General features: G+C 42.3%; 1 protein-coding gene across 3 annotated transcripts in view; it reads right to left on the bottom strand.

Annotated features, from left to right (window-relative positions):
• The window catches only part of RXFP1 (relaxin family peptide receptor 1), a 106082-nt gene that overhangs the window by 29072 nt on the left and 50507 nt on the right, over positions 1-26503 (bottom strand). For all 3 annotated transcript variants that reach the window (XM_025184006.2, XM_006121866.3, XM_025184004.2), the window contains 4 exons: positions 13182-13280; positions 9577-9682; positions 4758-4829; positions 2013-2084 (listed from right to left, as the gene is read on the bottom strand). In XM_025184006.2, the coding sequence (XP_025039791.2) occupies positions 2013-2084; positions 4758-4829; positions 9577-9682; positions 13182-13280 (349 nt within the window). The remainder of the gene's footprint in view (positions 1-2012; positions 2085-4757; positions 4830-9576; positions 9683-13181; positions 13281-26503) is intronic.

The following is a 26503-nucleotide window of genomic DNA, read 5'->3' as shown; positions in this document are numbered from 1 at the left end:
GGTGTTCCAGACCCTCCCTCCATTCTCTCTCCCTGGCCAGACCCCCATCCAGCACCCTGCCCAGACACCATCGAGCACCCTGCCCCTGCCTTGTGGCCAGACAACCACCAATACCCTTTTCTTGCTCCTTTCCTCCTGGCCAGACACCTACTCCTAGCTTGCTTCTGTAACCTATTTTTCACCTAGATTCTGCACCTTTCCCACTCACTGGCAGCCCTGTCCCACACACTGGATCCCTCATTTTTGGCCCCACCTCAGAGTGTAGAGGGGCCCACAAATTCCACTAACCCAGGAACTTAGAAGAGTTAATCTGGCCTGAGGCCTTGAACCTCAGTCCTACCTACACTCCTCCCCCATGGGGCTGGAGTGTCAGGGGAGTGAGATGTCTCAGTTGGGGTCACATCAGTGAGACTTGGGGGCTTTGGAGGGTTTGTTTTTTTGCATCTCACTTGTGTAGTCCCTGACTGATTTTTCTGTGGGTCAGTGACCCCTGACTCAAAACAGGTTCCCTGCCCTATAAAGACAATGCTGAAACATTTTGTGTTTGACATAATATTTTATTTAAAAATAAAGCCTGGCCAACCAGCCCCCAATTGGGGCCAAGCCTCCATCTGGACACAGCATCATAAGACTCCTGCACTCCCCATAGACCCCAACCCTGAGCCCATCATACACCTGAACCCCCTGTCCTGAGCCCCTCATCCCCAAACTCCTGCACCCCCACATCCTCAGTCTTCTGCCACAACACTCCTGTATCATCCATACACTGCAAATCTATGTCCTGAACCCATCATGCTCCCAACTTCCCTGCCCTGAGCCCCTCACGCACCCCAACCCAAACTCCTGCACCCTCACATCCACAAGCTTGTGGCTTGCTCAGCACCTCAACCCTCCACCAGATCCCAACACTCTCCAGCCTGCAGCCCCTTCTCTGAGCCAGAATCTCCTTCTACAACTCCTTCTGCACCCAAATTTCCTCCCAGAACTTGCACCTCTCACCCCTTCCACACCAAAATCCTTCATTCCCACCCCAAAGCCTGCACCTCCTGTCTCAACCCAGTGAGAGTGAGTAAGGGCTGGGGATAGCAAATGATGGACAGGAGGAGAATGGAGAGGGCGGAGCCTCAAGGAAGGGGTGGAGTCTTGGGGAAGGTATGGGGTAGATCTTGGCTTGCCCTGACATTTAAAAAGTGATCTTAGGTGTAAAAAGGTTGGAGACCACTGCTCTAATACCTTTCCTGCATCAGAAACATTTGAGGCCTGGTTCAGCTTCCATAGAAATCAATGGCAAAGTATCAATGGTCTAAAATGGGAACAGGTATAGGGATCAGTAGGCATAATTTTGGATAATGAAAAAGACTGAAAAATAAAGAGCATCACTACAAATTGTCCATAGTAATAGTAATAATAATAATAATGAACTATCATCCAAAACTGGGGTGAAAAATACAAGTAAGATAATGACAGATTTCGAATTATAAGTAATTTCACTAAACAGATTTTTTTTTCTGAAACCTCACTCACTGGCCAAAAGTATTTTAAATTGGAAAAGAGTCATCTTTTGTAAAATCTGCTGCAGAATAAGAAACAAGAGTCCTGTCTTTATGTAATTACTTCTCTATAGAAAAATAAGCATTTTCAATTATCTCAAATTAAACATGGCAGCTCTACTGTTTTCATTCCTAGCTCTTAATTCCTTGGATAACTGGCATTTAAAATCACTGAGGTTTCTTCTTTTTCTTTCTGGAACAGCACATTTTGGTGTTAGAGACAGATTACAAAAGCTGAGAGAAGTATTTTGTATTTCCTACCAAATAACCTTGCTATCACTAGTTCAAATCCTCTGAACTTTTTAGTGAGGATAAGAGCTCAAAGAAAAAATGGAGTTCAGGATTTGGCATGGTTCAGAATTATCTAAAGTTCAATACAAATGAAAGAGAAATCTATAGGTCTTTTCAAAAGTAGCCCCATTCCACATTGTTCCAATACTGCAATGGTGATATAGTACTTACAGTTTTGTTAGGTTGTATAATCCTCTAAAAGCGTGTTCCGATACAGCCCTAATTTTATTATTCTGAAGATACCTGGGAAGACATAATAATGGCAACAGTTAATTTGGTAAAAATGGAAATGGAAAAAGATCCCCAAACTTGTCAACTACATTCCAAACTTAGGTACATATATTATTTAAAGGATGTTGTCAAGGTGGCTGAGTCTTAAAATTATACTTGCACGACAGCTATTTCACATGGATATTTTAGCTTAAATATTTCAGAAATTATATTTAAATTAAAAAAAATCCTTTGCTGAAGTGATAATTCAAAATCAGCCAAAACAAACATCTGACATGCTTTGCATTCATTGTAAATGAAGCAGTACATACATGCAGCTTCCTGATTTTATCCCTAATCATGTAATCTGATCTGTGTAAGGAAACATTTATACCTGTGCAGAGCCCTACTATAGTCAAAAGGCATCTATGTGTGCAGGACCTGTCCCTGCATACAAGATTATAAAACCGGGATAATAGAATGCATGCCATGGTCTGTTTATTACTGATGTATGTAGACAGTTGTGGGATTGATGTCATTCTTGTTAATGCCTGCAGAAAAGGTTAATTAAATATTTTGCTGGAATTTATAATGGGGGACAATTTTCAAAGGGCTGCCTTGTAAGGTAATTTAAACACAAAATATGTTTCTACTGGCTGATTGTTGCTCACTGAAGGAATTATGCATACTTTCCCCCTTTTTTGCTCCATCTCCTTTGCAATTATTGAACTGAATTTCAGAATATTACATATGGTATAATTACTTGTGATAAGATGTTAAGACTGGCATTTTTTTAATTTGCTTCCCTCTCTATACATTGTTTTCTTTCCTAGTTGTGAAAAATATCTTTTCAATAAAATCAAGTACTGAACAGGATTCAGACTTGCTATTGTTGAAATCAATAGGGGTATGTCTACACTACCCTCCTAGTTCGAACTAGGAGGGTAATGTATGCATACCGCACTTGCTAATGAAGCCCGGGATTTGAATTTCCCGGGCTTCATTAGCATAAGCGGGGAGCCGCCATTTTTAAATCCCCGCTGCTTCGAACCCCGTGTAGCGCGGCTACACGGGGCTCGAACTAGGTAGTTCGGACTAGGGTGCCTATTCCGAACTACCGGTACACCTCGTTTCACGAGGAGTAACGGTAGTTCGGAATAGGACCCTAGTCCGAACTACCTAGTTCGAGCCCCGTGTAGCCGCGCTACACGGGGTTCGAAGCAGCGGGGATTTAAAAATGGCGGCTCCCCGCTTATGCTAATGAAGCCCGGGAAATTCAAATCCCGGGCTTCATTAGCAAGTGCGGTATGCATACATTACCCCGCTAGTTCGAACTAGGAGGGTAGTGTAGACATACCCTAGGAGATTTGACATTGGATTTGACATGACTGAGCTCAAAAAGATCTTATCACATTGTGAGAGATCCCTTAGCAAACTCACACTTGTGAATCAGAAGTAAATGAAAGGAATTAAATTCTGTAAGCAAAAGTGTAATATATATATTTCCTTTAATGAAACAAGACACTTGGTTTATGGAATTATTTTAGTTAGAGATCATAACTGTACTTAAGTTTGGGAACACAAGATGGTGCTGTATAACTCATAATTCAAGTTAGTATCTAAGAAAGTTTTAAGAAAAACATTGTCTATGTCTTGAGCTGACAACAATGAAGGTGATCCTATGTGTTCACACTTTATTTCTCAAATGTCTCTTATTTTTCATGATTCACCTATATAAAAGGACTGGGGATTTTAAAAAAATGTATACAGAACATGTATAGTACTATACAAGAAATAATTCAGTCAAAAGATTTTGCCATAGTATAAGCCATTTTTTGGTAGTCGGCACCAGGAAGAACTCATCACCAAAAGGCTCAGAAATGTGATTATTTTGAAAAAAAAAAACCTGTTCTTAAAGACATGAACAAGTATTTCCATGGAAAAGAATGCTTTTTTTGTAATATTGAGTGAAACTGTTTCAGTTTCCTTTAATTTCTTCTGACATATTGCTGTTTGTTACAAATTTAATTTACTTAAGACATGACAGAAATTAAGATCCACATTGTTATTACTTTTAATGTACAAAATTCCAGATGATAAAAATGTAATGTCCAGAAAGTTTAAGCTGCAAAAAAGAGATGAAAGCCACATCAGGCTTAGGGATGTTAAGGACTAGTCAACTATCTGAGAAGCAAATGCTTATCTGATAGTCAGTTGACTAGTCGATTCCCCCCCCCCACCCCTTGCTGCATCTATCAGATAGAGGCAGCAAAGTGGGGGAAGAGGAGGTATTTCAAAGCGGCAGTGCCACACAATTGAGTCTGGGATCAGCCGTGAGGCGCTGCGGCTTTCAAACGCTGAGGGGAAGTATCCCTGCTTCCCCCCTTTGCTGCCTCTATCTAACAGAGGCAGAAAGAGGGGATTGGGGGGGTGGGGGAAATTGACTAGCTGATTGACTATCCGATAAGCATTTGCTTCTCAGATAGTCGACTAGACCTTAACATCCCTAAGCCTGATGTGGCTTTCGTCTCTTTTTTGCAGCTTAAACTTTCTGGACATTACAGCTGATCTGCATAATCGGAAATTTCATCTACGAGTAAGAAACAGGAAATCTTTTAGTATAATCAGAGTGTTATCAATAACCCATGAAAATTCCTTAACCCAGTTTGCTGTTATTTAAGGTTTTAGGTTAAAAAAATTCCTTACAGATTTTTAAGGTCCTGGTACTTCTTGAAACTATCAGCTGTGAGTTTTCTTATCTGATTCCATTGAAGGGACCTGTAATAAAAATAAAATTACTCTGTACATATACTAAGAAGGCCAAATTAATCACTAACACAACTCTGCCAACTTTATATTTTCTCTAATGAATTTGTACTGAGTTTTATTTAACAGACATGGCTATAACAAGTTAAATATTTCCAGTAAGATGATCCTATATTCCAATATGTATACATGTTTATTTTGAAAATTAAATGGAAATGGGATTTTTTTGTTGTATACCCTTCTCGCCTGCCTCTGCATCATATTAGGTTATTGTAATCCATTTACATAAAAGGATTTATAGTTGGGAGGGAAATAGGGAAGGGTGTTGAGGCTCACTTTTCGTACATTTCTGGGCTACCTTTTGGTTTGAATTTCAAAAGCACTGTGTCCCCCCCTTGTATGTATAAACTCACATTGGTTACACACTATGCAGCAATTGTAAAATGCAATTAAAGGGCCACAACTAATCTTACTGTAAAAGCCTAGAGCTGTGTCTAGACTGGCAAGTTTTTCCGCAAAAGCAGCTGCTTTTGTGGAAAAACTTGCCAGCTGTCTACACTGGCCGCTTGAATTTCCGCAAGAACACTGACTTTCTACTGTCTGAAGTCAGTGCGCAAAGCTTTTGCACAAAAGGGCCAGTGTAGACAGCTCTGATTTGTTTTGCGCAAAAAAGCCCCGATCGCGAAAATGGCGATCGGGGCTTTTTTGCGCAAAAGCGTGTCTAGATTGGCATGGATGCTTTTCTGCAAAAAGTGCTTTTGCGGAAAAGCCTCTGTGCCAATCTAGACACTCTTTTCCACAAATGCTTTTAACGGAAAACTTTTCTGCTAAAAGCATTTGCGGAAAATCATGCCAGTCTAGATGTAGCCCAGGGGTATGTCTATACTTGAGTGGGAAGATATTATTTCCAATCTGAGGAGACATAGCTGCACTAGCACTGACAGAGCTAGTATGCTAAAATAAGCATAGCTGCAGCAGCACAAGTGGTGGGAGGGATTAGCTGCCTGACTACAAACGAGTATGTACTCAGGTGATTATCCCTTCCTGCCACTTGCACCACTGTGGCTACATGTCTGTTTTTAGCATGCTAGCTCCATCATAGCTAGTGATGTGTCTCCTCTAGCTGGAAATCATACTCTCTAACTCCAGTGTACACATACCCTAACAATATAAGTCCTGTAGACCCAGATCAGCTTTGAGAAATATTCAGTGTTCTCTTTACCTTACTCCACTTTCACGAACATCCCCACTTAGGGTGTCACATAACAACTACTGTCCTTCTGGCCAAAGATGACTGGAAGGAACTCACTTTGGGCCTTATTCATTGGCATGCGCATGGGGTGTGCTGGGTGTGCCTAGGCACACCCTAATGTCTCGGGCCGCCTCGCCTGAGCCATTTTTGCACCCTGGGCCCCACCCAGCCCGGCAGTACCGTGAGGCCCAGCAGCACGGCTCAGCACCCCTGAGGCGCCCGGGAACGCCCCCACCCAGCACTGCAGCCCGGCGCGGTGCCCTTGAGGATGAGACTACTGTCAAATAACCAATAGCTCAGGGTAGACACTCTTAGCCCTACCTGGGGACTCAATTTGCTTCTGAATCCTCTCTGCCTGCCCCTGTGTGAAGGGTGAGCAGAGATTACTAAGAACAGACCTCAATTGATAAAGATTTCAGATCTCTGTTACTCCTATAGGCACAAGTGACATTCGCATTTACCTCTGAGAGCTGGCCATTTATCCACACTAGAGACTGGCTGCAAGGTGTGATGCACTAAGTGCTATCTTCTTCCAAGTCCTATTGCTTGACCCAGCTGTGCCTCCACTGGCAGACCTACACAGCCAGCAGCAGCCCACGGCAACAAGCCTTCAGGCCCTCGTCGGCAGATTGGGGCTCATAGTACAGCTGTATAGACAGCACTTTGAGGTTGTGTCTCAGGCTCTGAAGCCTACTCCTTCCTTAGGTTTCAGTACAGATTGGACCTCCCTTGTCTGGCACTCTCAGGACCTGACCCATCCCGAAGGAGGGAATGTGCTGGATTAGGGGAGGTCCCTGCCACCATACTCTCAGGATGCACCTCTTCCCTGTGGCTGGCTCTGCTTCAGCTCCACTGCCACTGGGCTCCAGCTTGCAGGGCTTGAACTTGGGCTCTGACCCATAGGGGCTCCCTGGAGACAGAGCTCCCCAGCTATAGCAGGCCTGCTTCTCTCCCACCTGCCTGGGAATTCATGGGGAGACTTGCTGGCTGCTGCGCTTATGCTGCGCTCCACAGGGGATCTCCTGTGATGGGGCTTGCCAGTTGCACTGCTTTTGCTACTGGCTGCATCGCTGCTGTTCCACCCAAATGGGGCTTCCCAGGAATGGGGCTTGCTGGTCCTGCTGCTGCCCCACCAAGCCAAAGCTCCCCGAGGATGGGGCTCACACTTCTGGGGGCCAGGGCTTGCTGATCCAGCAACATCTGTGGTCTGTCTGGCAGGACCACAGATGTTGCCAGACCAGTGAATCCAGGATTTTGGAGGTTTAACCTGTAGTAGCTGCTATTGGTGCTGAAGGGTATAGGGTGCGATTGGTGCTGTAGTAGCTGCTATTGGTGCTGTAGGGTGAGTCCTGCAAGCCAGAGTCTGCTGACATAGGCTCAGAGGCTCACTGCTGAACAGACATACCCTATAATGCCATGACTGTGGTGAAAAAAAAAATCCATCAGATCTTGATTGTTTTGTCCAATTGGAAAAATTCCTTCCTGTTACCAAAACAACTGAGGTGAGGGAGGGTTATTTGGTTTTTGCATGCCCCATCTCCAACGTATTTACATTCTCCAACTAGTAGGAGCAACAGAATTATGAAGCAATCTTTCTTGCTGTCCAGGCTGCTGGTGTATGGCTTCATGCAAGCAAAGGGTACACTGGGTCCCCCTGGATCACAATTAGCATTTCAACATAACTAATGGTTATTCTATAGTCTGGAAAGAAATTTCCTGCTTGCTGATTTCTGAACAGACATGTATTCCTAAAATGACCATGCCATGAACCTTTCCATCCTGATATTGGTGAAACAACCCATGTTATCCACCAGCGCTTGCAACACTCTTTCAGTTTATGTACCCCTTTTGGTTTATGTATTCTTTGGCCAGGTGGTCTGCTGCATGCTGTTTCTCACCCCACCGCAGTTAGGAAACTCCACCCTGGCAATAGCATCCACTCTGTCCTACATGTTGCCCAAAGTTGTTACCCTTCTTAGCAAAAGCCTGATAATGGTTCTGTAATCTTGGATCGCAACAGATCTCATGGCAGATTTACCTACTCCAAATTGATGCCTGTCATTTCAAGCAGTTTGGTATTTCAAGCTTCCACAGGGCTATCATCACTTGCTTGTCCACTGTCAGTGCTGCTGTCATTTTAGTATTGCTGTACTTTGAGGCTGGGGAAAGCTCTTCACAGCAGATCTCGGAAAGTGCTCTTAGGAATTCAAAAGTTCTGCATCCTATAGCTGCATAATAATGTGGTCCCACCATTCAGTGCTTGTTTCCTGGGCCCAGAAAAGGTGCAAGATAAGGCAAGAGGTGTTTGTAATGCTCACAAGAACAGTGTACAGCTAGGGTCCATGCTATTTGTGTGATGGAGCCTGTGTAGGTAACCCCAGAAAGAGGCTTGGCTTGCTGCCAGTGTTTTCAAGAAGGGAGGGAGATAAGTGCATCATGGGAGGTTAACACCATGTTGCTATAATCACATAAGGCATTACAAGCCCAACCCAAAATTCCACTCGACTATGTGCAATGTGCGATAGCTACCCGCAGTGCAGTGTTCTATGCATTGATGCAAACCACGCTGATGAGGGTGTACTGTCAACACAATGAGCTTAGCATGGTCACACAAGATTGACTTGCTTAAATCAGAGGCATAATGGTGACTCACATAAAGTTGATGTAACTTCTTAGTGTAGATGTGGCCAAAGTCTGACTTGACAAATGGCAGCATGTTTAAACCCAAGAATTCAAAAAATTAGAAGATAAATCTCTTTGGTTTGAGTTTATTTATAACCTAAAATGCACACGAAACCTACCCTTCAGCGCATGTACCTCTGTGCCCCACATGGCCATTAACAGCGCCACTGCAAGTAATTCCATGTCCTGAAAACAGCAAGAAACTTTACAGAAAAAAATCTTCAGGTGGGGATGTTTGATGCTGCTTTTTGTTTGCCAGGAAGGAAGCACAGCTTCCCGCTTTAGTGTGTAAGCCAAGACAAGAGGTCAGGCCACCTCTTGCCCCTCCTCCCCCCAGTCTCTCTGAAATCATAAGTCTTGTTATATTGAGTTCTTGTCTTGAGGTAGTGAGCAAAATCCCCACGTCTAGGCCCATATTCATGCAGGCAATTCTTTGAATTCCAGGTTATTGTTATAATTACAGATTACTTGCAGGAGTAAGTGTTTCCAGACCAGCTCCTGAGCATATGTGTATCACAAAGTTATTTCTCTTGCAGTATTTCTTGATGCTGGTGAAATTGTACTCTTTTGAGCCATTACTGCAAACAACAGCTGACCCAGACTCTCTGTATCTCAAACTTTGAATTGCGTTTTAATTTCTTTTCTCTTATTTTATGCAGGGGTAATCTGTGTTTTGTCACTGCAGAGTGAAACCTTACTTGAAGTTTACATCAGTTTCAGTTAAGCCAAGTGGCTATAATTAAAAGGATATAATTATGAGATGTTCTGAAGAGTTGATATTCAATGCTGCTCAGATCAAGAAGCTGCTTGTTCTGCTCTACTTACATCAGAGTTACATTTGAAGAGACCGAAGGGACAGCGCGTAAATTGGCACCATCACAGTCAAGCTCTAGCCCTCGGCACAGGCATTTAGCTGGCACAGAATCAACCACTGAATGAAGAGAAGATAGCAGTCGTGGCAAAAGGTGGGTGGTGGGGTAGGTAAAAAAGAGGTGGGTAGAAAAACAACAGTTAGTATAACAATATGTCAGAGAACACAGAAGCGAGCTGGGAAATGCTTCACTTTAAGGTTCTCACGTACACATGTAATTTAGATCTAGTTAGATAGTAACTGACATAAATACTGATAATTAAAAAAGATTGGTATTTACTCCTGAGACTAATACAATAGCAGCACATTTGGAACACATCTCTGAGCTTGATATTGTGGTAGTAGCCTGATGTGGTGGGAAGGATATTTTATCTGGGTCCTATTTCTGTGAAATCCTAAATCCATCATTTGCCTGACTCCCAACCAGATTAGTCAGTATGTGTTACATTATCTGGGCTAGACTATGCACTGTTCTATGCAGATGTGGAAAGGGATAAGAATGGATCCAAGAATATTTCTTTCCCCTTTATTACCAACCCTGAGCCATGTTTGGGCAAAATGCCAGTTTCTGTGCTTTGACCTAGCAGCTCCAGCAGTGCTAGCTATGGTTAGGATAAATGGAAGGAAGGTCTGTGTCCTACCCAGATCTGCACTGGCCATTGAAGAGCATGATGCAGGCTTTCAAGAGCATATGAGAGATTTTCAAAGGCACAAATTGCCAGTAGGTGCTCAATTTTCACGGGACGTCAGTGACAATTGGAGACCTAATTGCCACTCAGAAAATCTCCCCTGGTTGTAGCAAATACACTCCTCCCTTACTTCCCCCATCATGCTGAGTCTGACACCAATACTATGTCTCTGGAAGCTCTTGCTGGTACAGTGTAGCTCCTTGTGAGTGCTGTGAAGCCTTAGAGGTTTTTGCTTTTTTCCTATGTCTGTATAATTTGATATAAATAATATTAGTGAAAACATGTCTTTTAATAATACATTCAACAGAGGAACTAGAGAAGAAAATAAGATGGAGTTTCAAAAATTGTAGCCAATAATTAACTCAGGAGCAGGTTGAAAAATAACCATTGTCTGCTGGACTGACTTCGTTTCTATAACCTATGTGTGGTGCTGAGATGGTGATAGGGAGTTAAACATTTTTTAAGTTGCTAGTTAGACTATTTTTAGATGCAAGTGACAGAAACTTTATATCTGCCTGCTATGCTAATGCTAACAGGTTTTGTTAACAAAGCAGGTTGTGGGACATGACAGTAGGCTGTATTGGTAGGTACAAAACCCCCCCACAATTGCATATCCAAACTAAAGCACACATGTAAATACATGCATTTACATATCTAAATATCAACTTGTGTACATAAACTGAGTGATCGTGTGCATAAATACAGATGGGTTTTGCATGGAGCATGTACATTTGCTCTAACACACAATCACAAGAAGGATTTGTTTGGTGTTAGATTTAATGGCACTGTATTTTAGCACGCAATGGAAAACACTGGATATAAAAAGCAGAACAAAACCACACATTTTGAGATGATTTAGCAAAGTGTATTTTAAATTTCATATAAATGGCTACATTTTGAAAAATGGAGGCTTGAGAGCCGTGCCCAAAATGCAAGTGCATGTTTTGTGTGGCAGAATTATGATTGCCAGTACCAATTTGGTAGTTGCACATGCCATTAGTCTAGGCAAATAGCCTGATTTACAAGCAACTGTGCTCACACAGAGAGATTTCACTTTACAATTTTGGCCCTAAATAATGAGCTTAATGAAATTAAGTTGAATACACAAAAGAAAGAATACAGTCTCTCGTAAAAACCGCCAAACCTTTCCAAATTTTCCATCTCAGACACTAAGGGCTTGTCTACACTTGAAACGCTACTGCCAACCTGCTATCAGTTTCACTATAGGGTTTCAGTGTAGACCCTTCCTTGTTTGATGGGGGAAGTTCTTCTATAAGTGTAGGTTATCAACTTCCCTGAAAGGCAATAGCTATGTTGACACTGTCTACACTGGGGGTTAGCTTGTCATAACTATATAACACAGGAGTGAGGATTTTTCATGCCCCTGAGCAACATAGCTATGTCAGTTTACCTTTTTAGTGTAGAGCAAGCCTAACTTAGTGTTTAATTTTCTGTGTATAAGATTGTGAGCTTTTATTTTTAAGTAAGGAGACCTAATCTGAATGAAATGTGCATTTCATTCAGCTTTACAAAATCTTTCTACAGTGTATTTCAGGTCTGGTTCTTCAATTAAGTCAGTTTGCACAAAACCACATTCAGTTAAATAAAAACTGACAGGCAATACCAAGATGTGTTTTTCCTTTTGGTTCCTGTAGTTTGTACCATCAACTGTTCTTTGCACATGAACAATCCTGATAATTTCTGTTTGTTTTGTTATGTTTTTCTACGACTGTTAGTATTTCAAAAGGATAAGATATTCGGCACAGTGATTACTGCAGTGAGGAAAGATGGTTAAGCCTCTTGGTTCAGAAATTGAACTGCCCAATTCAGAACCACTTAAACTAGATATTTTATTTTTTAACATTTTCCAGTGCAGAAAAAGTTAATCGAAAAAATATTGACACAGTACTTGTGGAAAGAAATAATATCTGCTCTTTTTTATTCCTCAAGATGTGAAGCTATAAGCTATATGTCCTTTGGTGAGTGTGATGCAAAAGTCAATTATTGTGTCTTCTCTTAATCCTAGCTCTGCACAGAGTAGATAGAGAGTAATGAGCCTATCTAATACAGCATGACCCCATTGTCAAGAACGGTGAACAATACACTACCTTAGTTTAATGAATGTAACGCCCACTGAAGTCAATAAGGATTCAGTGCAGAATATGGTATAATAATACAGAAGCAGAACCTCTGGCAATTGACTGATTTCATCTGTTAATGCAATTATGTTACTGAAATCAATGGGCACAACCCAAAAGACCTGATCTAAAAACTCCAGAATTTGAATTTGTTCAAAATCAGCATCTGAATTTTGTTTTGTTTCCATATTCACCATAATACTCCATAGCAAATTGCTAATCACAGTTATATTAGGAACCTGTATCACTCTTTTCTTGGCTCTACATTATCTGAACAGCTTAGAAATTTTAAAAGAAGTACACAGGATGAGAGTTTCTCCGTCTCCCAAAAGAATTGGATTATTTTTCAATATTTATTTATGTATTTATTCTGGTATGTGGATATTATAAGAAAGCTAGGGTGAGAATTTTTTTTATATTTTGTTCTCAAAGATGTGGGGTCAGGTCATTCCATTTTGAGTTCTAAGAATTTATAACAAGCTCATAAATGGCATATCTGTGATGTTTCTAATAAAGGAATTAATTTTTTTCACAGAGTAACTCACTGTAGCCTGTACGTCACCAATAATGGAATTGAAATTTGCATCAATTCAATGAAATTATATGAGATTTTCATTCTATTTCACTATAAATGGAATTACATTGCAACTGAATATGTTGTAAGAAGATTGCAACATATTTTGTTCTAGGAACTCACTGTAATAAATGCATGAATAACTCATTAGTACTTACAGCACTCAGATGTCTTTGCCTCTAAAGCATATGGCGAAGTCCTTTCATTGTAATTTGCAAAATACTTATCCAGTTGCTGAGACCATCCATTGTTGTCTCCTAATAAAAAAATCAACAGAAGTCATGTTTTACCAAAACAAAACACTCACTCCTTACACCCTTCAAAACATTTCCTACAGATATGACATAACAGGAGCTTCCTTAAATTTGGTTGCATAATTCTTTGCTTAGATTCTTCATTTTTTTTTGTAATGTTATCTGTCAGGGTTTCACACACACCAAAAAGGAAAAGGCTCCTACTAGATGGCAGTCTATACGCGTATGTGCGCAAACACAAAGACATACACGTTAAAAACTATGTGCACGTGCCAAGACAAGTTAGTTCTATCTTACAGAAGCCTCATTGGTCTCTTTTTACCTCTCATTTTTAGGATTCAATTATATAATTAATTTTGCTTAAGGAAAAATTGGGGTTTAAGTCTTTTTTTTTCTTTGTCACAACAGTCACAGCAAAACACTGGAGCTATGTCTACACTGTGCATTGTTGCGCAATAAGATATGCAAATAAGGTGTGGGGATGAATATCGCTGCTCTTCATTTGCATACCTAATGAACTGCCATTTTTGTGGCATGGGCTTTTGCGCAAGAATAGGCTGTCTACAGTGCTTCTTCTTGCGCAAAAAAACCCTTCTTGCGCAGAGCCTTTCTGCCGCTTATTTTCAGGAAGAATGGCTCTGCGCAAGAGGGGTTTTTTTTGCGCAAGAAGGAGCAGTGTAGACAGCTCCTTCTTGCGCAAAAGCCTGCGCTGCAAAAATGGCAGCTCATTAGGTATGCAAATGAAGAGCAGCGATATTCATCCCCACACCTTATTTGCATATCTTATTGCGCAACAATGCACAGTGTAGACATAGCCCCAGTGTTTTGCTGTGACTGTTGTGACAAAGAAAAAAAAGGACTTAAACCACAATTTTTCCTTAAGCAAAATTAATTATATAATTGAATCCTAAAAATGAGAGGTAAAAAGAGACCAATGAGGCTTATCCACTTAGTATATTCTCAAATTCTTTGTTCAGTTTAGTTTAAACGATTCATATGAATGGGCACCAGGTTTGTATAATTTTTGGTGTTGCCCAGAACAGGTCCAAGCAGAGCCGTCTTTTCCATAGCATGGATTGGAACAACTGCCCCAGTCTCTGTGCTTTGGGAAGCCCCATGATTCAGGGAGATGTGGGATCTAGGGTGACCTGGAGGGTTAGATGGGGGCCTGGTGCAAGCAGCAGAAAGTGATTTGATCCAGTCCACCCTGTTCTCCCCACTCCTGCTAGGTCCCTGCCCCCATTCCACCTCTTCCTCAAAACCTCCACCCTGTCTTTCTCCAGCTTTCCATGCAATGCTAAGAGCTCACAGAGTGGGGCAGAGTGAAGTCAGGCAGGCTGGGACCAGACCAGGTTGCTTGCTGCTGGTGGTGTCAGGTACCTCTAACTCCCAGGCTGCCCTGGACCCTGTGTCCTCCTGAAACATGAAAAGCACGGTCACCCAAAGTGGTTGCCCCAGTCAGTTCTATGGATGGGATGACTCTGAAAACATAAGCCCAAACTTTGATAGAGCTGGGCCCATGTTCTTAAATACTAGTGGAATACGGGCCCCATGGGCCTATATAACTCACCGTTTATGCTAGGGATGTAAATGGATAGTCAATTAGTCGACTACTTGCATTCCTCCTCCCCCTTTGCTGCCTCTGTATCAGAGGCAGCAAGGTGGGGGGAGCAGGAGCCAGTCCTGAGGGAAGCTGGCTAAAAAAACAGTTCCCCCCAGCACTACTTGCTCCTACCCTGCATTGCTGCTTCTATTAGAGGCAGCAGTGCAGAGCAGCCAGGGAAGCCTGCTCCGGCAGCATCCAATCCAGGCTGGCCGTGAACAGGGGCTGCTGGACCCTGATGTGAGGGGACTAACCAAACCCGGCTTGCGCCTGGTCCAAGAGCTACCCCTGTTGCGGCTCTACAGTTTAAGTGTAGTAGGAGCTGGGCTGCATGCGCGCCTGACTTTTACTACATTTAAACTGCAGAACCACAGTGGGGGAAGCTCCTTCTGAATGCCTTCCCTTATTGACTAAACATGGAGTTGATACAAATTTTATTGATTACCTACTTTTCCGCCCCTTAACAGCCTTAGTCTATGCTCATAAGATGGGACTTCCATAATTTTTCTTGGAAGACTGTTCCACATTGTAATAGACAACATTGTGAGGAAATGTTTCCTGATACCCAGCCTTTCTCTTGCCCAGTGTCTAAATCAAGTGCAGTACTTTTGAGGACGAATTATGTAACATATTAAAACTAACAAGCATAAAGTAAGATCACCATACATTTCTTAAATAAAAAAGCATTCAATACCAATGTCTGAAATTAGTTACTGTGCATATACTGGACCATCTGGTCAAGGACATAAAAGTGAAATAAAGAGCTGTTCTTTTAACTTCTTCCCACCAGTAGGGACTTCCAAATATGGTTATGCAACCAGGAGAGCACTGCTCCTTTGGAAAACTTTCACATATAATTTTTTTCTAGTCAAGTCAAAACTTAATGAAGCGAGAAGACAGTGCTAATATACAGAAAATGGCATCAATTTCCCTGTTAGAGTTGACTGTGTCCAAGTTTCCATTGCCCAAGATGGATTTTGATTTTTCTTTAACGCACTTTTGCCTAAAATTTTTCATTTTGATCAGTTTGGACCAATATCACAACCAATGTCACTAATTTTCAATACAGCCCTCACCACCTGATGATTCAGAACTGTGAATGGTAATTTAAAGTATTACTTGTAAATGAAACTATATATTTATTGTCAGAAACACTTCTGTTATGTGCTTAGCTAGATGTTTATAGTTTTATTCCAAGAGTCATGAATTTCCAGAAATTCTTCCTCCTCAATTTTATAATTTAGTGTATACTTGATTTCATTCATTGCGGAAGCATTTACAGTCAAGGATCCATATCCACATTTATCAGTTTGCTAATAATGAAAACGTGAAAATAGACCAGAGGTAAATTTACTTACCAACCTGTAATATTTTCTTCTCTGAAATGGACATGTGAATTATTCCTCCTTATCTTCCAGCCATGGAGGGTTCTTATTTTTAACCTCCCCCCCACATCTTTATAGCTTAACAGTATAGTGCCAACAACTGGAGCAGTTCAGAAAACTGATTACTAGCCAAAAACAATGAAAACTTTTGATATTTTGACATGTGTTTTGATTCCAATATAGAATGACATTTTTAATTAAAAGGAGAGAGCATTTTCCCAAGAAAGCCAATAGCTTAGGGTATGTCTACACAGCGAAGTTATTTTGAAATAACAGCCGTTATTTCGAAATAACTTTACTAGCATCTACACAGCCAAACTGCTATTTTGAAATTAAATTGAAATAGCGGAGGGCTTATTTTGAAATTGGTAAACCTCATTCCATGAGGAATAGCGCCAATTTTGAAATTGCTATTTCGAAATAAGCACTGTGTAGACGCTTATTTTGAAATAGGGGGCCTCCCCTGCTGGCCACCCTAGCCCCAACCAGGAAAACTCCTCTCCACACCCCACTCCCCAGAGCCCTTAAAGGGGTATACTCTGGCCACAGTGCCTGTGCAAGCTCCAAGCTTGCCAGCCCAGAGCCAGCAGTCGCTGCACCTGACCCAGTGGCCCCAGCATGAGCCAGGCAGCCAGTGCCAGCCAGCCTTCCACTGCTCCTTGGGACCAGTCTGCCAGCTCCCAGGAGCCTGCCAGGGGCTAGAAAAGGCAGACTCCTGCCTGGTCCAGTGTGGAGATCATGGTCCTAATTCAGGTTTGGGGGGATGCCCCCAACATCCATGATCTCCACACTAAATGGAGGAACGCAACTGTCTACAGGCGGATGGCTGCCAGCCTGGCCACCAAAGGCCACATGCAAATCCAGGAGCAGGTTCATATGAAAATAAAGGAGCTACGGCAGGCCTATGCCAGGGCCACAGGGGGCAGCTCCCAACCAGGGGCAGACCCAGACTCTTACCCCTATTTTGATGCCGTGGACCACATCCTGGGGGCAGGATGGTCCGTGCCCCCCAGGTGGTCATCAACCCTGGGGCAGAGCTTGCTGCCTCCTGCTGCTCCAGCCCCTGCTGCCTCTCTAGCTCCCGCTCCTCCTCCCACTCCTTCCTCCCCACACCCCCAGGGACACCGAGGCCCCTGCATCCGTGGTGCTGGGAGACAGTTGGGCCAACGAGACCCCCAACCCTGAGCCCTGAGCTTCTCCTTCCCCCTTCCTCCCCTTGCCTCCCCCCAGGTTTCCCACCCTCCCTCCTCCCCTCTCTCACCTTCTTTCTCCAGTCTCACCTCAGTTTCATTCCCCCCACCTCAGTTTTGTTCAATAAAGAGGCTTTGTTGTAATGAGCATGTGTCTTTTATTGTACATCAGGAAGGGGGGTTAGGGAGGGGTAAGTGGAAGGATGTGAGGGAGGAATGGAGGCACAAGCCCACCAGGGAGACTGTTACTGCCTGCAGAATGTGCTGCCAGGCTCGCAGCAACACGTCTAGGAGAAGCACCAGAGTGCCCAGGGGCGGCTCCGGCTCCATGCTTCAGAGTGCTGTGGTGTCCTGAGTGAAGGCAACCAGAGCATGTAGAGAAAAAAAATGTTTTGCTGACCCTTAGCAAGGTAGGCAAACAAGCAGGGAAACCTTAGAACTGGCTGTCCAGTGGGGTCCCTTTAAACACAGGCCTCAGATAGCCTCAGGCAGCAGTCACACAAGGTAACTCCTGACCTGCTGTCCCGTTAGAACTGGTTCCGACCGGCCTTAAATGTGATTCAGCATCCTATCAGTGTGGACATACTATTTCAAAATAGCAAAATGCTATTTCGAAATGCATTTTGTGTCTAGACACATTATTTCAAAATAAGCTACGTATTTCGAAATAACGCTGTAGTGTAGACATACCCTTAGTGATTAGGGCACTCACATAGGTTCATAGTCTCTACTCTACTTGATTCAGACAGTAAAGTTCTCTAACCATTGGGATATAGAGTTAGTCTGCTTCTGGTCTGGTAAGTGTTTACTTATTTATACAAAGTGGAACATCCTCAAGTGGAAGGATTGAGAGAGAGAGAGAGAGAGACTGCCAATATAGCCCAGAATTTAGGCCATTCATGTGGGTTCAAGACCCAGGAGAGGAAAGATTCACATAGTTGGACACCTGAGATATTCTAGGGTGAATTTTCTCATTTGCTTGTTCTGAGCAGAAATTCTAACCTGGATCTGAGAACCCTTCTGAACAAAAGCCTGATGGTAACAGATACATTTATGTGAAAAGGCTTTAACAAATCAATACAAGTTGAACCTCTCTAATCCAGCACTCTCTGGTCCAGCAACTTCCATAGGTCGGCATGATTTTAATTACCTGAATGTTTGCTTACTGTGGGGGTGGCCAAGTTTACTGCTGTCCCATAAATTTGTTTACAGCTGCCAGGCCTGGCTCTCAATGTTCTGTGCTGTTATTTAGCTCTAATTTACCCCTAAATGTCTTCTCAGATCTCAGCAAGCAGTGCAAGTGTTGGTACTGCCGATAAGCATAAGCATGCTTTTTATGCTTTATCTACTAATAGCCTTGTGCCAACACAGTAACATTTTGTAATAACACTAACACTTGGTTATGAAGAGAGCTGATAAGCCTCTTTTATATATATATATATATATATATATATATATATATATATATATATATATATAAATCAGTATAGTCAATATTATTAAGCAGCATTGCAAGCATTGTTCCATTTGTTCACCTTGGAAAAATAAAAATAGAGAGAGACCTACTCAGTACAATATTGCCCTCCCGTGATTCAGCAAATTCTCTGATTTGACAGTCATCAGATCCCAAAGGTGCCTGACTATAGAGGTTTAATCTGTATTTTCTGATGAAAGAATGTTTAGTCATAAAATTCCCAAGCACTTCTGCTGGTTATCTGTATAGTACCTACCCCAGCAAACTGCCTGAGCTGAGAAAACAAATGATACATTCTAATTAATAAATATTGTAAAAGATTAGCCATCTCTGGGCAGGCTAGCGTTATATTTTATTCACTTATTCATTTATTATACAAAAAATGGAAGAGACTTAAGGCAAAGCAAGACTTCAACATTATTGCTATGGAAAACAGCCCTGGCTGCCATGTTTCACCTGGGCCTGGAGCACTAAGTAGCTAGGGAATACTGGCTTGGGGAGATTTTGCAAAGCCAGCTCCTGGATTTCTACCCCAAATAGGTGAAGGCTAGCTAGCCACATTTCTGTAAAGCAGGCAAAGTAGCATTCTATTGTGCACTTGACCACAATAACTAACCCTTTTGATCATACCTGGGCCAGCTATATGACCATGTTTTCTCCTCAAATACCATTTTCCTGCAAACAATGATTCTCAAAAATCTTCTGTATATCAGGGGGACATCAAGAAGAGGGAGAATAATAAATGATTAAATATGAATAAAAACAATGGGAAGGGCTCTTGCCTTGAATTGGAGAAAGGAAAAGCCTAGAAGAATCTCCTTTCACTTCAAGCAGAAGTGAAATACTAGGAAATTAGGGAGGCATTCAGGTATCTGAACAGTGTCACTGCCTGGCACTGCATTGTGAAGCTAGGAAGAGAGTTTTAAAACAAAATCAAGATGCCTCCTTGCTTGGAAAATGAGGAAAAAAACTAAGTTGTAATCGATCACAGAGCACCAGATGCCCACAAGGGAGAAAATGCCAGGCATCATTCATTTTAGGATGTGGATTACAAGTGGATTGAAATGCTGACTAGCAGCATGACTTTAATAAAGTTATAGGAGAGGATTAGAGTGGCTTCCACCATTGTAGGTGAAGATTAGTGATCATTATATGTTATCAACATTTTCTGGGGTACCAGGAAACATTTATAACATAATGACTCCATTGACTTTTATTTGCAAGATCAGGGTATAGGGAGGGTGGCTGAGTTTTCTATATAAAGCTGGAATCTGCTGGACCTTATTTTTTCCCAAAGGAAGGAGGATTGACATGGGAGTTAAAGAGAAACTTTTTGTAGAGGACTTTAAAGAGGTATGTCAATTTTGCACATTTCTGGTGCACTGTCATGGTGGCAACTGCAGCACACCTGCATCAGCTTATTCTCATCAGGAATTTCTATCTCTTCCAGGGATTAGCCCTCTGGATAAGTATCCAAGGGGTAGCCATGTGGAAATCACTCTGGATTAGTCACTCTCAGAGTTCAATTCTTTGGGGTAATAAAAGTCTAAATAAACAAAAGGTTATTCCACCCTACTTGAGCTACTCTTCAGTGCACTCTCTGGCTGCGTCAAGACTGGCATGATTTTCCGCAAATGCTTTTAATAGAAAAGTTTTTCCATTAAAAGCATTTGCGGAAAAGAGCATCTAGATTGGCACGGACGCTTTTCCGCAAAAGCACTTTTTGCGGAAAAGTGTCCGTGCCAATCTAGACGCGATTTTGCACGAGAAAGCCCCGATTGCCATTTTCACCATTGGGGCTGTTTTGTGCAAAACAGTTTTCAGCTGTCTACACTGGCCCTTTTGCGCAAAAGCATTTCCGGAAAAGGGCCTTTGCCCGAAAGGGAGCAGCATAGTATTTCTGCAAGAACACTGACAATCTTACATGAGATCGTCAGTGTTCTTGCGGAAATTCAAGTGGCCAGTGTAGACAGCTGGCAGCTGCTTTTGCGGAAAAACTTGCCAGTCTAGACACAGCCTCTAGGTTCAGTTCCCAGCCCCTTCAGGGCTTCCCTTAGGTCTCTTTGTCTTGGGATAGAGAGCTAACTTCCAGGGAGCCTCACACACTCTCAGCCTTGCTCATCTACCTTTTAGTCTTCTCAGCTCTGGGATAGAACTCTAACTCCCACACTGCTTCGCTCTTCTGCTCCACTTCTACCAGACCCTGCGTTAGGGCATTTTACAAGAACTCAACTTGCTTATTTTTCCTCTTCTAAATTCTGTTCACTTCCCTTTTATGAGGTTCAGCATTGTTTTTTTTTTTCTAGTCTATCACCTGACCCCAAATAGTCCTGTCTTCTAAGCAGGCAGACAGAAAATTATCAGGCTAATGGAAAAGGACTAGACCCAGGCCTCCTGGCCCTTAAAGGGACAGGCCACCCTATTGTACTACATAAACACTTTGCACTCAAAATTGCAGTCTCAGAATATTTTTGTGTTTCCTAAACACTGCAATATTAGCAGTGATATATTAACCACTTAGATATTCTGATATATTATTCAAAACCATTTGTTTTGGTGTTAAAATATATAAACATTCCTAACTTCCTGCCCTCTTCTAAGTAAGCAAAGACATCGAGCCAGATTCCCAGCTGCATTCAGGAAGCTTGTGTGACACTCAACTTCTTAAGGCAAAACTGGGATATATGCTTTTATCCCATTTGACAGTGTTTGAGAAAGTTCTGCCAAATGGCAAGCAGCCCATTGTGGAGTGCTTATGTGTATGGAACGTTTCTGGATGGTCCAAGAGGTAGTCATGCATGAGCGTGGTGCAGTAATTAAGATGGATCCAGTCACACATAAAAAGGAAGTCAGAGGGGCTTCCATACATATTACTTTGCTTTGTTCTGCCCTGATTCCCCAAGTTTTTTTGTGTCAGCTGATTGAAAATACTAAGCTTATGGCTCTTTTTGTCCTGGTTTCCACTAGCAAGAGGCACAGAAACATTTAAAAACAAACCAACAAACAGAAAGAAAGTTAGCCCCACTCTTCTGAATTTCAAAAATTGATCTGATTTAATCTGGTTCATGTTTCAGGACAAAATGTGAGATACCTTTTATTTTAGCTAATCATAGATACATGCTATGTGTAAATACCTATATTTAATATAAGCACTCAGTCAGCTACAGCATGCCAGAGATATAAATCATATGTTGTTCATTTAAAGTTTATACTGGGGGAGTCTGATCTTTTTATACACCATTAAAAAGAAGTTCTTCAAGCACTTTCAGAAATGTTTCGTTCTAGTACTGGTCCACTGATTAAAGATGCCTCATTTTGGGGCATCTAGCTCAGATAACATGATTTTCCTGAGCTAATTCTAAAATAAGTTCTACTGGCTGTACTTCTGTTAAAAGGAGATTTTGAGATAATGGTGTAACCTACCAGCCCAGTGGTCTTTGGGAACCAGGGAGTAACACTCATGGAAAACTATCCCCCTCTCCCAGGTCTCTGCTAGAATCCAAGACAAATCAATGAAAAGGCCAGGGAAGACACACCTAAATTGCTTCAGACAAGGGTGATAGAATTAAGGAAACACCCCAGCCTCATCTGCATGGAAAATAACACAGAGAGACATCTCCACTAGCATACAGAATGGAGACCAGCTCTTCCAAAGCAGGAACCGCACTGAACTATGGGATACCGAAAGCAAAGAAGCACTGCCTGATGGGAAATGTCTGTTCCAGATGCTAATGAACCCAGGCCTGCTCACACCCAAATTAGTCATTATCAGACCAATTCTAGTAATGGATCCTATTGACATCCAAAATACTGAAACTGCCTAGCTGCATTGTGAGCTCATTCAAGGAACATCACCCACAGCCAGATGTGATCAGTCTCTATTGTCTTGCCTCTGTTTACCCATAAACAAACCCAGTGTCCTCCTCTAATGATTGTCCTATCCCTATAAAACTCCTACCTTTACCCACGAAAAACTGTTAAACTGCATTAGTTCCATTGAGACTTCATCTCCTGTCTGATTGTGCTGGGAGCTCTGCTTTGCTTGTCTCCTGCCCTCTGGACCCCCAACTCCCATCACCATCTGGGAACCCCGATCAGTGCAAGATCCATGGAGTGGTGAGGTCTCTCTAAGCATAGTCTTCTCACTCTGACCTATGTAAACTGTTATATGGTTAGCTAGTCCTAAGATTTGTAATCAGTTTCAATTTAGATTTAATATTGTAACTGTTTTGTGTGTTTGGCTCCCTATATATATAATAAATAACTTTCATTGTTAAGATGGTTCTCTCTCTTTCTTTCTCTTTTGCTCACTCTTCCTCAACAGGTGTTGTTTTGGCTTCCCCATTTGCTCTGCAACAATGCTTCTTGTACCCAAGCTAAAGATCCATGTAGTGCCCAAAATCCTGTGGGGTTTGCTCATCGTGTGGTTTACCAGTGAATGATTGTGGTGTGAAAGTGGGGATAGGGGGTGCTGAACCTGGGGGCTTATGACGATGGCAGCTTAAAGTGCTGTTTAATCCAGCCCACTGGGTCCAAAGGCCCATGAGGGTGCGGTGTGGCATTGCTGTTAAACCCAGCCTGCTGAATCCAGAGAAATATGAGGGGTCAGCTTGTGAGTGCTGATTACTCAGTCCTTTCAGGTGTGCTCTGTTAGTGGGTGTGAGTGTGTTTCTAAGGTGGGAAGAACCCCATCCTGAGGAACCTAGTTCCTGCAGGAGAGCTCCAGTGGGAGGGGGAATTGGAACAGGGAGAATTCAGCTCCATATGAGAGCACATGTAAGCACAAGCAGCACACTGATAGAATTATTAACCTTCCCCAGTCCCATAAGAGTAACTCTAATAAATGAGCATACCCCAGAGTATTGGGCAAATCTGGTAACAATGGGGCACAAGCATATCTCTTATGATGTGGAATAAATGAAATAAGTAAGTGCCAATGTCTTACCACAGATTTTTACAGTGTGCCTGGGTAAATTGGATGGATTTATATGGTGCTGATTATCATATATGTATTAGTGTCAAGGAAGGTAAATACTGACACTAATCCTGACAAACCACAGATTTGAATAAATACATATTATGACAAATCCAAGAAAAGAGCTCCCTCTCCATTAAAGATAAATAATAAATTGTTTAGAAATGGAATTTACAACATGAGTTTTGTATATAAGAATTCCAACTCTTTGATAGGTATCTGTGCATAAGTACTATTCTTAGTTCAGTGTGACAACTATTTACAGATCTAAAAAGCCTCATACCAGCAAGTGATTTGTCTTTTCTGTTGCTAGCAGCAGACTGTGGGACATATTCTTCACAGACAAGGTCAGCTCCCAGACTACTACACTAGACAACACAACATGGGAAGCAGGCGGGTAGCCCTCAGTGGAGAAAGAACAGGTTCAGAAATATTTAGGAAAGTTGGAGATATACACATCTATGAGGCTGTATTTAATGCATCCAAGGGTGATGAGGAAGTTGGCAGATGTCATTGCAGAGCCATTGGCCATTATGTTTGAAAACTTGTGAAGATTGTGGGAGGGCAATCCAGGGAACTACAGACCAGTCAGCCTTACCGCAGTCCCCGGAAAAATCATGGAGGGATCCTCAAGGAATCTATTTTGAAGCACTTGAAAAAGAGGAAACTGATCAGAAATAGTCACCATGGATTCACCATGGGTAAGTCATGCCTGACCAACCTGATTGCCTTTTATGATGAAGTAACTGGCTCTGTGAACATAAGGAAATTGGTGGATGTGATATACCTTGACTTTAGCAAAGTTTGAGATATGGTATCCCACAGTATTCTTGCCAGCAAGTTAAGGAAGTATGGCTTGGATAAATGGACTATAAGGTGGATAGAAAGCTAGCTACATTGTCAGGCTCAAAGGTTAGTGATCAATGGCTCAATGACTGGTTGGTGGTCAGTATCAAGCGGAGTGTTCCAAAGGCCAGTTCTAGGGCCGGTTTTGGTCAACATCTTTATTAATGACCTGGATGAGGGGATGGATTGCTCCCTCAGCAAATTTGCAGATAACACTAAGCTAGGGGGAGAGGTAGATAAGTTGGAAGATAGGGATACGGTCCAGAGTGACCTACACAAATTGGAGAATTGGGCCAAAAGGAATCTGATGAAGTTCAACAAGGATAAGTGCAGAGTTCTGCTCCTGGGATGGAAGAATCCCAAGCACGGTTACAGATTGGGACCGATTGGCTAAGCAGCAGTTTAGCAGAAAACGACCTGGGGATTACAGTGGATGAGACACTGGATATGAGCCAACAGTGTGCCTCTGTGCCAAGAAGGCTGATGACATATTAGGTTGCATTAGGAGGAGCATTTCCAGAAGATCGAGAGAAGTTATTATTCCTCTTTATTCGGCATCAGTGAGGCCACACTTGGGCTATGTCTATACTGCCCACTTGTGCAAAAAAAAGTGCAAATGAGGCAAAGAGTGGAATATCGCCATGCCCCATTTACATAATTAACGAGGCTCCAATTTTATGCAAGAGGGCAAATGAAAAAAATGCCGAAGAACAGCTCTTGCACAAGAGGGGAAGTTTTGCCCAAAAAGGAGCCAGGTAGACGCCTTTTTGTGCAACAGCCTCTTGCACAAAAATGGAGCCTCATTAATTATGCAAATGAGGCATGGCGATATTCCATGCTTCGCCTCATTTGCAATTTTTTGCACAAGAGGGGGCAGTGTAGACAGCCCTGGAGTACCGCATCCAGTTCTGGGTCCCCCTCCCCCACTATAGAAAGGATGTGGATGCATCGGAGAGAGTTCAGTGGAGGGCAACGAAAATGATTAGGATGCTGGAGCACATGACGTACGAGGAGAGGCCGGGGGATTGGGGCTTATTTAGTTCACAGAAGAGAAGAGTGAAGGGGGATTTGATAGTAGCCTTTTAACTTCCTGAAGGGAGGTTCCAAAGAGGATGGACAGAGGCTGTTTTCAGTAGTGACAGCAGAACAAGGAATAGTGGTCTCAAGTTGCAGTTGGGGAGGTCTAGGTTGGATATAAGGAAAAACTATTTTACTAGGAGGATGGTGAATCTAGTCAGGTGGTAGAATCTTCATCCCTGGAGGTTTTTAAGTCCCAGCTTGACAAAGCCCTGACTGGGATGATTTAGTTGGGATTGGTCCTGCTTTGGGCAGGGGGTTGGACTCGATGACTTCTGAGGTCTCTTCCAGCCCTAGGATTCTATGTTCTTTCATGACATCCATTACAGTATATTTCCTCCTTCTATTAAGAAATGCATCAAGTTATTTCATATTTATAATATGGTCAAAGTTGCTCCATACTTAATTTTTCCCCACTATTTCCACTACTGTCCCAATATGATAAACTCTAATTATTTGTTCCTGAGCCTGCAGCCTTACTTGCATTGGATGAAATTCTAACTTGATTGACTTCAGTTAGGCAGGATTTCACTCATGATTTTAATGGGACTACTTTCATATAGCCTGCAGGATTAGGTTCTGTTTGTACACATTAAGGCCTAGCCTATGTTAGAAAAGATGCATTAATGTAACTAAACTGACTTTAAACCAATATACCAAATGCATAATGTACAAA

The sequence above is a fragment of the Pelodiscus sinensis genome, chromosome 5, assembly GCF_049634645.1.
Source record: "Pelodiscus sinensis isolate JC-2024 chromosome 5, ASM4963464v1, whole genome shotgun sequence".
Classification (NCBI taxonomy): Eukaryota; Metazoa; Chordata; order Testudines; family Trionychidae; genus Pelodiscus; species Pelodiscus sinensis.
The sequence above is the reverse complement of the archived record's forward strand: the minus strand, read 5'-3'. Positions and strand labels throughout refer to the sequence as shown.